This window comes from Ostrea edulis, chromosome 1 (assembly GCF_947568905.1).
Source record: "Ostrea edulis chromosome 1, xbOstEdul1.1, whole genome shotgun sequence".
In the NCBI taxonomy this organism is placed as follows: Eukaryota; Metazoa; Mollusca; class Bivalvia; order Ostreida; family Ostreidae; genus Ostrea; species Ostrea edulis.
This window is the reverse complement of record NC_079164.1, coordinates 104,153,451-104,166,972: the sequence shown is the minus strand read 5'-3', so window position 1 is coordinate 104,166,972 and position 13,522 is coordinate 104,153,451. Positions and strand designations below refer to the sequence as shown.

At 44.2% G+C, this 13,522-nt stretch overlaps 1 protein-coding gene across 1 annotated transcript in view; it reads left to right on the top strand.

Moving 5' to 3' along the window:
- Positions 1-13,214, top strand: part of LOC130051239 (cornifelin homolog B-like) — a 28,015-nt gene extending 14,801 nt beyond the window's left edge. Inside the window, exons 3-4 of the mRNA XM_056152874.1 lie at positions 12,690-12,838; positions 13,002-13,214. Of these exons, the coding sequence (XP_056008849.1) occupies positions 12,690-12,838; positions 13,002-13,112 (260 nt within the window). The 3' untranslated portion in view covers positions 13,113-13,214. The remainder of the gene's footprint in view (positions 1-12,689; positions 12,839-13,001) is intronic.
- Positions 13,215-13,522: the final 308 nt, after the last annotated feature.

Here is a 13,522-nt window from a genome sequence, read left to right as displayed (position 1 = left end):
CGTTGGAAAGGATATCCTCCCAGTTTTGATTCATGGATTCCGCAAGCGGATCTCATTCGGCCATGACCAACCAGTGGACTTTCTTGGGTGAAAAAGTCCCCCGAGCAGAAATTGTGTATTTTGCACAATTATTCCTGTGTTTAACCATCATTATCACCTCGGTCGTCATGTTAGCCTTAGGCGATCCCAATCGCGATTTTTGGATGGTCACCTTAAGTTCTCTCGTAGGCTACGTCATGCCTAGTCCACAAATGACGTTAGCGAGCCCGAGTATAAAACAGGAGTCCCCTTCACCTGAGAGATCAGTTCACCATGGCTAACACACAGTACGCATGGAAACAAGAGGGAAAGAAAACGGCATGGTTTGCGGATAAGCAGATGTGTTTGATGCATTGTAAACAACACAAAGTGTTAGATCAACCGGTGTACTTGTACAAACGTATACTGATACCTCACGGATGGTCAGCCTTTATCATGAAGACTAAATATCAAGAGTTTCGTTGGAAAGTGAAAGCCTTCTGGGGATTGATGGGACGACAAGACGAATCCGATTGGACCTTAAATGATAGTCCTTGGTTTGACAATTCCGAGGACTGTCTCCGACATTTTAAAGACATGATCAATGAAGGTTATGATGTAGCCGATTGCTGGGGAACCCGACACTATCTGGTGATGCGACGACGCTTAGTCCCGAGACGAACACTAGAGTTGGAAGACTCTTTTCTACAATCGTTGACTTGCGGTGGTGGTCGCGATCAAGAAGAATGACATGTAAAATTGTGTATTAACATTATGTTGTATGTTCAATAAAATATGAAAATGTTCATTGTGTTATGAGTATAAATAGAGAAGGAAACAGAGACAGGGTCTCATTTGAGACATCATGGCTGGAGGAGAAGGGTTTTACATGACTCTGTTGAGTGATGGGTCGATGGAATCGTTTCCGACGAATACGACGGCTCAATTTAAAACGTTATTGCCACACACCATGGACTTAACGGATGGAGAATGGGAAGTCGGATTGACCGAAATGATGTACTCGGCCAACTTACAAAACGTATCGGATAGCGAGGCTTATGTGGACGTTCTCATTCCAGATCCGTATACGCAATATGTCCAAGATCCCAACACTTATAAATGGGAAAGATTTAAGACAGAGAATATGGGCAAAGTCACGATGGCCGGGTGTAAGGTGGTGGTCCCCTGGGATCTGACGCCATGGTCCCATCTCTTTGCGGGAGGGGATAGTTTATTTCCCTTCGATATCATTCGCATTCACTTCCGACCCGGAGCTTATACACAACCTTTGGCGTTAATCAATGAAATCAACGCAGCCTTAAGGAGAACCCTGTGGAAAGTATGGAGGGAGTTAGGGAATCCTAACGACGAGGGGAACAACCAGCTCTTAGTGTATCACCCCGAGTACGATCGTGTCGAGTATCAGTTTAATGGGAAAGCACTGAGATCCACCCCCATGTGCATTCGTTTCCCTACGCCCTTAGCGTACAAGCTAGGTCTGGATAGTGACAAAATGATCCTGGGCGATGAAACCATGACGAAATGGATCAACGTGAATTACTTGGGGAACACGACCATGGATGTCTACGACAATCTGAAAGCCATGTATGTGTATTGTGACATTGTGGATCCTCAAGTGGTGGGCACCAACAAATTGAAATTATTGAGAGTCGTCCCCTGTACGGGTCAATACGACGATCGACAACAAGCCCGTTGGGAACCGATTCGAGCCGAATATTTGAAACTGAGTAAGAAATATTTCGATACCATTGAGGTACACATCATGAATTCTTTAGGGCGTCCTATGGGCTTTTTAAATGGGCGCTCCTTAGTCAAACTTCATTTCCGCAAAGTGTATTGAAAGATGAAGTACCATCGAGGAGTCAGACGCCAGAAAGGACACGGAATCTGGTTTCTCATTCCATGGATTGCCAATGCCATTGTGGGTCAAGCGGGTCAAGGAAAGAAGAGAAAGAGACGGCGTAAAAAGTATAAAAAGCGGGTGTAACCCCTAACGAAGTTCATTTACATCAAGATGCACTACCATAAAGGTTTAATACGGCAGCAGGGTCACGGGCTTGGAGCCCTGTTGGGAATAGCTAGCAAAGTGGCGGGTCCCCTGATCAGCGGATTATTAGGTGGAGCCCCCGCACAACAACAACAACAGCGTCCTGTCTATCAAGAGAGATATTATGATTACGACCGCCCTTATCGCCCTTATCGCTCTTATCAGAGGAGACGACGTAGAAGCCATCCAACAGAAGAATATGATCCAGAATCTGAAAAGCAGAAGGGAAAAGGATTTTTCACCGATTTACTCAAATCGGGGGCTAAAAGTGCCTTAAAGGCTGCTGCTAAAACAGGGATGGATGTGTTAGATAATAAACGATCCCTCAAAGACGCTCTCAAGACACACGGTGCCCAAGCCCTGAAAGAGACAGCCGGGTATGCCCGTAGGCGAAGATCTCGAAAAAACCCATCCAAACGAGGAAGAAAAGCACGCACAGGAATACTCAGGAAGCCTGGAACCACGACCCTCAAAAGAAAACAGGTGGGAAAACAGTTGGGAATACAGGAAGGAAAAGGATTTGTTAAAAGAAAACAACGTATCTTAGCTCGGGGAGGGCCTCATAAGAGACCTAGGAAGCAACCTAGGAAGCGATCTAGGAAGGGAGGTAGGAAGCTAGTGAAAAGGGGTAAGCCAAAACGCTCTCTGGATATTTTCGACTGAGAACCCTATAAAAAGGGAGTGAGAAGGAGACCAGAACACATTTGATCCCAGTTCACGCTGAGTAACACATCGTTCCAATATGATGCACCGAGAATCTTGCGCTTGTGGCACCGATAGTTTAGAACTGTTTAAAGTGCCCCCGACCAACGTCACTTTAGAAGATTCGAAATGGATGGAATATTACCCCATTTCCAGTACCCTCAACTCGGATACGGCTCCGATTGAATTTGAAATCAAAGGACAAGGAGATGAATATCTGGATTTATCTCAATCGTATCTCCAGATGGTCTGTAAATTCACGAAAGCCAATGGAACGAATCTCACAGGAGGCCATTCGACCTCGACCTCTGTGAATAACATTCTCCATTCCTTGTTCAGTGAAATCGATGTCAGTCTCAATGGAAAAGTCATTACCCCGGGGACGGATACTTATCCCTACAAAGCGTATCTGGAGAAATTGTTGTCTTATGCACCCAAGACTCTGGAAACCCAGATGAGAGCCTGTAGCTTGTGGGAAAAAGATACGGCAGGACATATGGATGAGGTCAAATTAGAAGCTCTGGCTCAAACTCCTATCGAATTTGCAGTAGTGAATAACAAAGTCAACATCGCGGCCGTCATCCCGACTCCCGAGTATCCGGATGATTCCAAGAATGTAGGGTTGAGAAAACGTCACGAGAAGATTACAGACAGTAAGGAGATCGTGTTGATGGATCGATTACATCTGGATTTGTTTGAGCAAGAGAAATGTCTCCCTAATGGCGTGGATGTCCGTCTCAGATTCAATCGCGCTCGACCCCAGTTCTACATGATGACCGATGCCGGGAGTAGTGGGAAAGTGGTCATTCAAAGTATGATCTTGTGGGTGAGAAAAGTCAAACCTGTGCCGAGTATCATTAATCTCATCAATCAGCAACTGAGTACTCAAACGGCGAAATATCCATTGAGACGTGTGGAAGTGAAAACCTTCACCATTCCTAGTGGCACCCAATCTAAAATCACCGATCATCTGTTTCAAGGACAGATGCCTAAACTGATCGTGTTGGGCTTTGTGGACAATGCGGCTTTTAATGGGGATAATACCCGAAACCCCTTTCATTTCCAAAATGAGAGAGTCAAGAAATTAGAAATCAGTATCAATGGAGAAATGATGGAAACCCGCCCTTTGGAACCTAATTTCACCGACGATCAGTACCTGAGATCGTATTTGAGTCTGTACAAAGGCTTGGGAAAATTAGGCCAGGACTGGGCTCCGGACATTACCCTGGAAGAGTATAAAAACGGTTACACCCTCTGGTGTGTGGATTTCACGAAAGATCAAGAAGCCCAGACGGATAAATTTCATCTCATACAGACGGGGAACTTGAGAGTGGAAGTGCAATTTGCTGCCAACGTGGCCAGGACCTTAAACTGTGTGGTGTATGCCGTGTTCGACAATCTGCTAGAAATCAACAAACAACGAGAAGTCAGTATCGATTACTAAGAGAGAGAGATGGATACTCAGCAATTGAGAGATGTTTTACAACGAGATTTAGGACCGGCGTTTGCAGGTGTGTATCCTCGAGATGTCATACCTGAGCTGTTACCTCATCACAAAGCCATCGTGGTGAATACAGACCCTCACGATCGCCCTGGAGCGCATTGGGTCTGTTTGTATTTGAGTAGCCCTACCGTCGAATATTTTGATTCTTACGGATTACCTCCCAGCCATAAAGACATCCAAGACTTTATTCAACGCCACGGAGAGACTTGGATTCATAACACCCATTGTTATCAAGATTTGAATACGGATGTCTGTGGACAATACTGTGTGTATTTTTTACATCAACGCCATCGACATAGAAGCACCGTACAAGAATGGTTACTTCCCTGGAAAGGCACGGCCTTACAACGCGATCGTTTTGTGGCTGATTGGTTTAAAGAGACCTTCCGAAAACCGAGAACCCATCAAGGACAAACTTGTCAATGTCAAAGACTGAATGTATTGTAAACTATGTTATTGTTATTGTTCATAGTTGGAGTTTAATAAAACGTTGGGAAAAAAAAAAATTTGTTTTTCTTGTCATTGTAATCAACCATGTCTTTTCAAAAAAAAAGAATGGGTAGCCCTGAAAAGGGCTGTTTTCTTTCTCTCTCTGTTCTTGGTCTTTTCTCTTCTTCTTCTCTCTTCTCTTCTCTTCTTCTCCGTCCCCCTCTCACTGTCTGTTCTTCTTCTTCTTCTTTCTTCTCTTCTTTTTCTGCTCCTCCGGGGGTTGCTCGTGGTCAAACACAAACACAGGCAACCACCCGTGTTTAAAAAACATTCTCCCCGGAGGCCGCTGCACCACTTCTAACTCTGCGTCCCAGTTTTCTTCTGGCGGGGGCAGATCCTGGCTCATGGGTGGTGGGGGAAGAGGCTCCCGTGAGGCCGGCGGGGCAATCTCTTCGTCCCAATCCTCCTCGCATTTGTAAAAATAATCATTCACTGTAGGGTCTGGTCCTACTCTGCGACTCATGGTTCTGGTTCCTTTAAAAAATCGGAATGCCTGATTTTGACGTTGCGCTCGGTTTAAAAAGGCGAGAGCGCGGACGTCCTCGAAAACATCCCCTACCTCAGATGGCTGACGTCATGTTGATGACTCATCAAAAAACACTAAATAAATAGGTCACTTGTTACCATTTTTTCTCAATCATGTCGTTTGAACGGTACGTGCAAGATGAGAAAGATGTACTAGTGTGTGGGTATTGCCGAGGACCTTGGAGAACTTGTGGCTGTTTTCATTATAAAAAAGAAAACATCCTGGCCAAACATAAGTGGATAGAGTATATGGCAGAGCTGAATTATTGTCCCTTTGTCTATAAATGTTGTGGTCACACTAGAGAACCCTGGCTAGCGTGTAAGTGTCCACAGCATTGTACCATCACCCCTGAAGATGAAATAGCACATAAGGACTGTACCTGTGAGATCTGTCAGGAGTTTAGAGAGCGCTGGACTCAGAGAAAGTTTAAGCCCCACCTGTTTCAACATTGTCCTTACAGTCAAGAACCCCGGTCAACGTGTACCTGTGAGACCTGTCAACCAGCATGTCGGTGACGGATCTACGAGGAGATGTATTATCTCTACCTTGGGTGGATGGTATTGTACAACAATGTAACTGTTTAACGGTGAAACCTCATGGATTAAGTCAACGTATTGCCGACCGATTTCCTTGGGCTAATCTGTATGCGACCCGACAACCTTTAGGACGGAGAAATTTAGCTATAGCACCGGATCGAGGAATACCGGGTACTGTGTGTATTATGCCTCATTCTACTCATCCTGATGTGATCTGTTTGTTAGCGCAATGGGATTACGGGAGAGGCACTCAACGCTTACCCCTGTATGCCGATACCCCCGAACAACGTGAACTTTGGTTTCAACAATGTTTACAGGAATTAGGCACTTTGTCTTACCAGACTTTAGCGTTTCCTTATCGTATTGGCTGTGGATTAGCCGGAGGCAATTGGACTCATTATAGACAATGGATTTGTGACTTTGCTTATCAGTATCATAAACATGTGTACATTGTCAAGAAAATGTAACTTTATTATAGCTTTATTCTAACTATTACTTGTGTTAATAAAACTTTTTTAAAACAAACTTGTGTGTTTCTTGATTTTTGCCATAAAAAGTGTCTTTTCAAAAAAGTTGGTGGCCCTGAAAAGGGCCGTTTGGTCCTAAGGACCGACTTTCATTCCCTGGCTCCGGTAAACCGGCATAACGGGCACCGTCCCCGGGTGTGTCGCCGCTCCTGTAACTCTTCCACGCACGAGCAGCAAGCTGGGCGCTGCCCACATCCCCTGCACGTGATACCAGAGTGTACCCTGTCTTGCCAGCAGACAGGGCACTTAAACCAAATGGGAACCGCCCTATCTGCCCAGCCAGGGACAGTCATAGGGTGGTTCCTCGGGGGATGAGTTGCCACCGGTGCGTGGGTTGGTCTCGGTGGTGGAGTCCTCCCTGCAAACCGGATGGTAGGTGGTGGGGGTCTTGCAGGGGCTGCCGGTCTCGGTGGTGATGACGTGTCTGCCACCAACAGCGACGGACTCTGGGCTGGACTGGGAGGTGGTGCGGGGGACGGTGACCTCGGTGAATACTCCACCGGTGACGCTGGTGAGTCGCTCATCGGCACCGGGCTGTATTCCTCCGGTGCCGATGGGATCGCTGGTGGTGGTGTTGTAGGCGTCGCCGGGGAGTAAGGTGGTGGTGGTGAGGGTGGCTGTGGGGCCCGTCGGCGCGGTCTCGTGGCCGTGGAGATTCGAGCGGTGCGGCGGCGGGGTGCCCTCCCTTCATACTCGGCCCGCACCCGGCAGATGATCTCACGGACCCCACTCTGGTCGAAAGGGGAGAAGGTGCTCAGGTCGTTCTCAGAACGCACGACCCAATTCTCCCCTACCCGTTCCTCAGCCACCACTACCAGCCGGTACCGGAATCCAGGCAAGGTCTGGAAATTGTAGAGCGGGTCTCTTCTTGCAGCCATTCTTCTTTCTTCTTTAAAATCCTTCAAAAATCTTCTACAACTGTGCTGGATCACCAGTGAAGCAAACTGGCGAGTGCGCCGGTATATATCAGGAAAGCGCGGACCTCCTCGAAAACATCCCTCGCTTCGGAGACGAAGCCAAGATGGCGGCCGTCAAAATGGCGGATTTGTGCTTTCGAGTAGAGAGTTTTTTCTCATTGTCTTTTTCTAGACATTCGATATCTGTGTATGGTAGATTTAATCTGATAGATTCTGAGACGGCGAATGCGTTAAACTTATTTTTATTTTGCTACGTCGCATAGTTTTCAAAGAAACAGCGGTTAAAGAGGTCGAGTCGAGATTCAATGTTTCTTCACCACCTCTTTAAAAATTTATTTCTCGACCATGTACAGCCCTAAAAACATCTCATAAGGTCTATTCGATAGAAAACACCTTATTTGATTCGATTTTCACTCTACCTTTAGGATTTTCTGGATTCCTCAACAAATAAACCCTTCTCTGAGAGACTCAACCAAACACAGCTTTCGTGTAAACAATTTTATTCATGTCACATATTTCAAATACATAACTCCCACACACAACACCAATGCACATGTCTTTTTAAAATAGGGTCCAACATTTTTTCCATTTCTCGAATCCTGCGTTGAAATCGATATCGATCAGCGGCTACAGTCATCCAGATACTTGTCCGGTCTTCTTCGGGTAACAGATACACTTCATTATTGTCCAGATTAAAAGTCACACGTTTAACTTGACGTACAACTCTCGAAGACATCGTAGTCTGATTTTCTCGATTTCTGCTCTGTCTGTGGGTCGAATTCGTTTCAATTCCTGGCCCATTAAATGAATCAGTACTAAGGCTTGCGGGGTGATCCGGTTCTCGATCAAATACTGACAGAGACATGGATAGTCCTTTAAGCTGATGGGAAATAATTCTTCTCGCATATAGTGTAACACAAATTCAATCTGCCAAGAATGAATGTCTGTGAGATAATCCAATACATAAGTTATCGCTTTCTCTGTGATGTGGTCACTGCTGGCCATCCTCCGGGAATAAATGAAATGAATTAAGTTCTTCACACTTTATGTATACTTCTCGAAGCCAGTCCTTGGTGATACTTTCAATCTCGGCGGTTTTTTCAGGCATGCGTTTCTTGAATTCCTCCCCCAGGACATAAATTAACATCAATCCCGCATCGTTATAGAGATTGATGTACACATGGTTCCGTAGATCTGTATATTCGTCCAGAGTCATTGGAAACACCCCCGCTATCAGAAAATTTTTAACGAATTGAAACACCGTATCGTCTTGCATTTTCTCGACCCATTCTAATGCATGGTTATGCGCTTTTTCTGCGATGTTGTCACTGCTGGCCATCCTCCAGGAATAAAGGAAAAGAAAAACGGTTAGGTTTTTTTATACACCTTTTCCAACCAGTGATCGGTAATCGCTACAATCGCCCCAGTCTTCTCAGGTTCCCGTCGTCTAAATTCTTGCTCCATGGTATAAATCATGATCAATCCAGACTCTCTGTTCAGGTTGTCGGCTATATGCTTGCAAACGCCGGAATATTCATATAAGGTCATAGGAAATTCCCAAAAGATCAACAACTTCATGGCAAATTTATATCTCAACGGCTGTTTTTCTTTCCAGTCCTTGATACACTGTAATGCAGCGCTACGAGCGTTGTTCACCGATTCTTTGTAGTCCTTGAAATGCTGTAATACAGCGGTAAGAACGTTGTTGGTCAATTCAGCCATGATGATCAAAATGAAAAAATTCCAAAACGTTCTTGTTTTATAACAGGGCAGCCATTCCTTTCATACGAATCAGTTCCACGAATCCTTTTTGTAAACAATCGCGTAAGATCCGATCAATGTCACTCATCTGGTCTGGAAGATTCTGTTTCAATTCCTCAGCATACAAATAAATCATGAGTAAACGGCCCGTATTGGTATTCTCCGCTAATGAATCAGCAATCCGTTGAAAACTATGTACATTTCTGACCTCCGGTGACATCTGTTGTACAAATTGACGAGCATTTTGAATGACAGGGTCATGTAAGGCCACGTTCATACATTGTAGTACATACCTATATCCATTTATTCTCGTAGTAGCACTGCCGCCCATAGTAAATAACGAACGTTCAGAAAACACCTGTATTTATAGGTAAAGGTTATGCATCACGTGATCAAACACCTGCACCACGTGATCAAACACCTGTACGTCAGCTGGTTTTTCTACAGTCATTCTTGTCTGACCTTCAGTCATGGATACACGGAGAATTTTAAGAGCGAGACGCCGCCGCCAGGGAATACAACCAGTGGAGAATTTAACCATAGTGGAAGATTATGTAGACGAGATGGAGATCTGGGACAATTTAGTACAGAGATGTCGCCATCGATTACGCTGGGGCCGATCTAAAAATTGGTGTTTTGACTATGTATTGCGGTCACATGAAACAGTGGAGGATATTTGCCTACGATTAAGTGACATGTACCTGAAAAATTCCCCCCTCATACAGTACATGATTTACCAGTTTTACACGTTATTGAACGGCACTCAAAAAGTATCGGGATTTATTCGACTGGAGAAACCACGTCACCGAAGAAGTGTATGGGTATTGTTTTGGGATGCACACTGGATGTGGGAAACCGTCGAAGAGATACGTTTCCCGGGGAGAAGAGCTCGACAATTAGTACAACACATTATATCCGAAGATCATGACTTACACGTGTATATAGAAGAACCTGCGTATGAAGCCGGCCATTTTTAAAAATAAAAACTTCATGCACAGCCCTTTTTAGGGCTACTTTAAACACCAATATAAGTTCCATTCCACTAAAAGTCAATGTGTACCAATGTGCACTAGCACGCGCTGGTCGCGAGAAACCGGCTTTTCAAGTTCAATTAGTGCACTAGCACGCGCTGGTCGCGCGATGTTCTAGCTGAAACCGGTTTTTCCAGAAAAAGATGATGCAACCACGTGCTCCCCACGTGCCCCCCACGAGACAGAATAGTCTAGACATTTTGCTGGCTATAAAAGCGGAGCCCCACTGTCAGTCCTCATTCGATCTTCAATCACCTTCCAGAAGACATGGCTCAGAAACAACTAGAATTTGTGGACAAAGCTCAGAAGAAAATAGATCAGCTGGTACAGAAGCAGATGGGACCACAGAAAGACTACATTGAACTGAAGAAAGCTAAGACTGACGATCAGAAGATTGAACTGGGAAAGACCTCGAACTTGTTGCTCACGTCTCCAGACTACGTTGCTCGACAAGAGAAGATGGCCCAGACCTCGGATTACCTCCCTAGCCAGAATCCGACAGACCCGGGATTAGGCTTCTATTTTCCCGATTCACAGGACGCTACGGGACTGGAACTGGGCCTCTACAACGCTCAGAATGACCCTCCGACCATGAACAAAGAAGACTTTGCGATCATTACCACGACACTAGACGGGATCGTTAACCGCATTAATGTGCTGAGTAATGAGATTGGAAATCATACCACAGTCCTACTGAAGAAGCTGGAAGAGCTGACTTCTAAAAAACCTAGGAAGGAATACACTCCAGATTACACTGCTAACCCGTGCTACACGTGTGGAGAAACAGGACATTGGTCACCGAATTGCCCACAGAAAACAGATTATCCGCAGACCAGTAAGAAATCGAGGTCAGCAGATTCTCAACAGACCAGCAAGAAAACCAAACAAAAGGATCCTTGCTACAAATGCGGAAAAATAGGACACTGGATTAGTGAGTGTCCAGAAGAACAACTGGAAATAGATGCGATGATTGGGCCCGTACCTGGCTCAAAATCCCCTGTGAAGAGAGAATACACACCGTTAGAGATGTGGAATCCCCCCGCACCTACTGAAGAACGGCCAAAAAAGAAGAAGAAACTCAGCAGAAAGTAATGGACTGTGCTTGAACTGTTATGCTTATTGAACTGTTTTTATGCTTATTGAACTGTTTTGCATTGTTCTATGCTTCCACCATTGTTCTTTAATAAACATGTCAACTTAAAACCTTGTGTTATTCTTTTAGATTTAATACACAGGATTTCACAGGATTTTATACCGATTTTCAGAAAAATACCTCCAGGTTCCTTTTCCAGGAACTCAAAGCGAAAGTACCGCATGCTAAAATTAGACCAGCGGCAATAGGCCAGCCTATTCACTGGACACCCGGCCTACAACCCCTGCTGGGGTTGACCCCGTCCTAGTGCACTCCGTTGACCCCAACACCGCTTGACCAATCAAAAGACGCCCTTGCTTGACCTCATTTGCATAAAAAGTGCACTCAGTTGAACCCCCTATCGGGAGGGGTTATACTACTCGCAGATGAATTAAACCAATTCAGTACTCTAAATAGCACTTGAAATTGTTTTTTTTTTTTTTTTTTTTTGGGCCGGATCGACTAGGGGACGTATTAACTAGGGGACGGATAGTCTAGGGACGGATCGGTAATAGGACGAATCGACTAAGGGACGGATTGATTATGGGACGGTACGTCTAGAAACAGATAGATAAATAGATAGATAGATAGACAAGAAGATGACACTTGTTCGTATACATGTATCTGTATTTGCCGTCAAACCTAAGATGTGAACATACAGATGTAGGTAGTGATTGCTCCTTCGCCAACCGCTGGGCTTTTGTAAGTGAGAATCACAGGTCTTTCAAATATGGCCTTAAAACGGAGGTCCCGTGTCTCAACAGGCGTTGGTCGTTAAAGAACCCTCGTAAGCGTTCAGCATAGGTTTAAAGTTACGGTACTGCAACTGCAATTGATGACGTCCCAGTGTGAGTGAAAAATTCTCGATGGGACATAAATACATGCAGAAATATGAAAGTGCCTATAATTTCTACGTCATTAAGTTCATTATCTGACAAGTCGACATAAAAATGACTGACATCTAACTAAAAAACCAAAACACAACTTTCTATAATTGAAATGACAAGCACGCCAGTAGTTGTAGAATATTTTCTGCTGCAATTGGGGAAATGAAACACATTGTTTTAAAACCATGTTGAATACGTTCAGTCTACTAGCATAAAAGTGTGTAATACGTCTTGCATACTTTAAGGCTAGATATGTACATGAATTAATGGCACGGGAGACTATAAACTTGGACAGGGAATGCGAGTCCATATAACGAATACGTCCTACTGCAGAGCGATCAAATAATGTTTATTGTATTAAGTATATAGATCTATCAAAGCTATTTTGTATCCCATTTCTTCTTGGCAGGGTGCATGGCCACATATGCCCAGCTTGTCGTCCAATCAAATGCCTAGATTTTTCTCAGCAGTAGGATATATATGAACTTTGTGCTTTGGTTTTTCTGCATGAACACAAATCTCACCATCTTGCAAGCAGTGTCTTCTCGCCAGACTACTTGTATTTATATAAAGTTGTATGTAACATTACAGGTTGCCTCGGATTCTGGTGTGGAACGATTGGTTACCCCTGCTATTTGTCTAACAAACTCGGAGAGTCCTGCTGCCTGCCGATTTGTGTATGTGGAAGTACCTGGCTTATAGCTCTTCGGGTCAAACTACGAACTGAGCATAATATTATGGTAAATTTTATCTATGAATTAATTTTAGCTATCTTAAGCAGGCATTTTGATTTACGGATATGACTTTCCTGTGGCATTTGATAATTTTTAATTCCTTAATTCAAACTTTTTTGTGAATACGTTGTTTCTTGACTGTAGAGTAACTGTTGACTGTTCATTGCAGGGGGACATTATGGACGATTCCTCTAAGGCCAGTTGGTGTTACCATTGCACGATGTGTCAACTCTCGCGTGAGCATGACCATATCCAGGCTCTTCAGGCATTGCAAACATAAAAGTGGAAACAAGAAAACAATTTTGTTTTTGGTTTTGTTTTTTGTACATAGGATTATGTTGGAAGATGTCTTTAAAATTTTGCCATTAAAGCACAAATAATAGACAGGTTTTTTCAATGTTTATTCCCATAAAGAATTGACCCCATTGTGGCCCCAACGTAGCCCTAAAAGGTCATGACATAACCGAACGTGAATTCACACAACATGGTAAGCCTCAATCCCATATGACTAACATGACATGCTGCTCTAGAGAATTTTCACTTTTCTGACCCAGTGGTTCTTGATAAGATTTTTAAATGACGCCACCCTATTTATGCATTTGCTTGGTTATCTCCCCTTTGAAGGGACATCACATGTCTTTGAACAAACCGGTATCCTCTTTAAACGAGGATTGCCAAGTTTGATTGAAA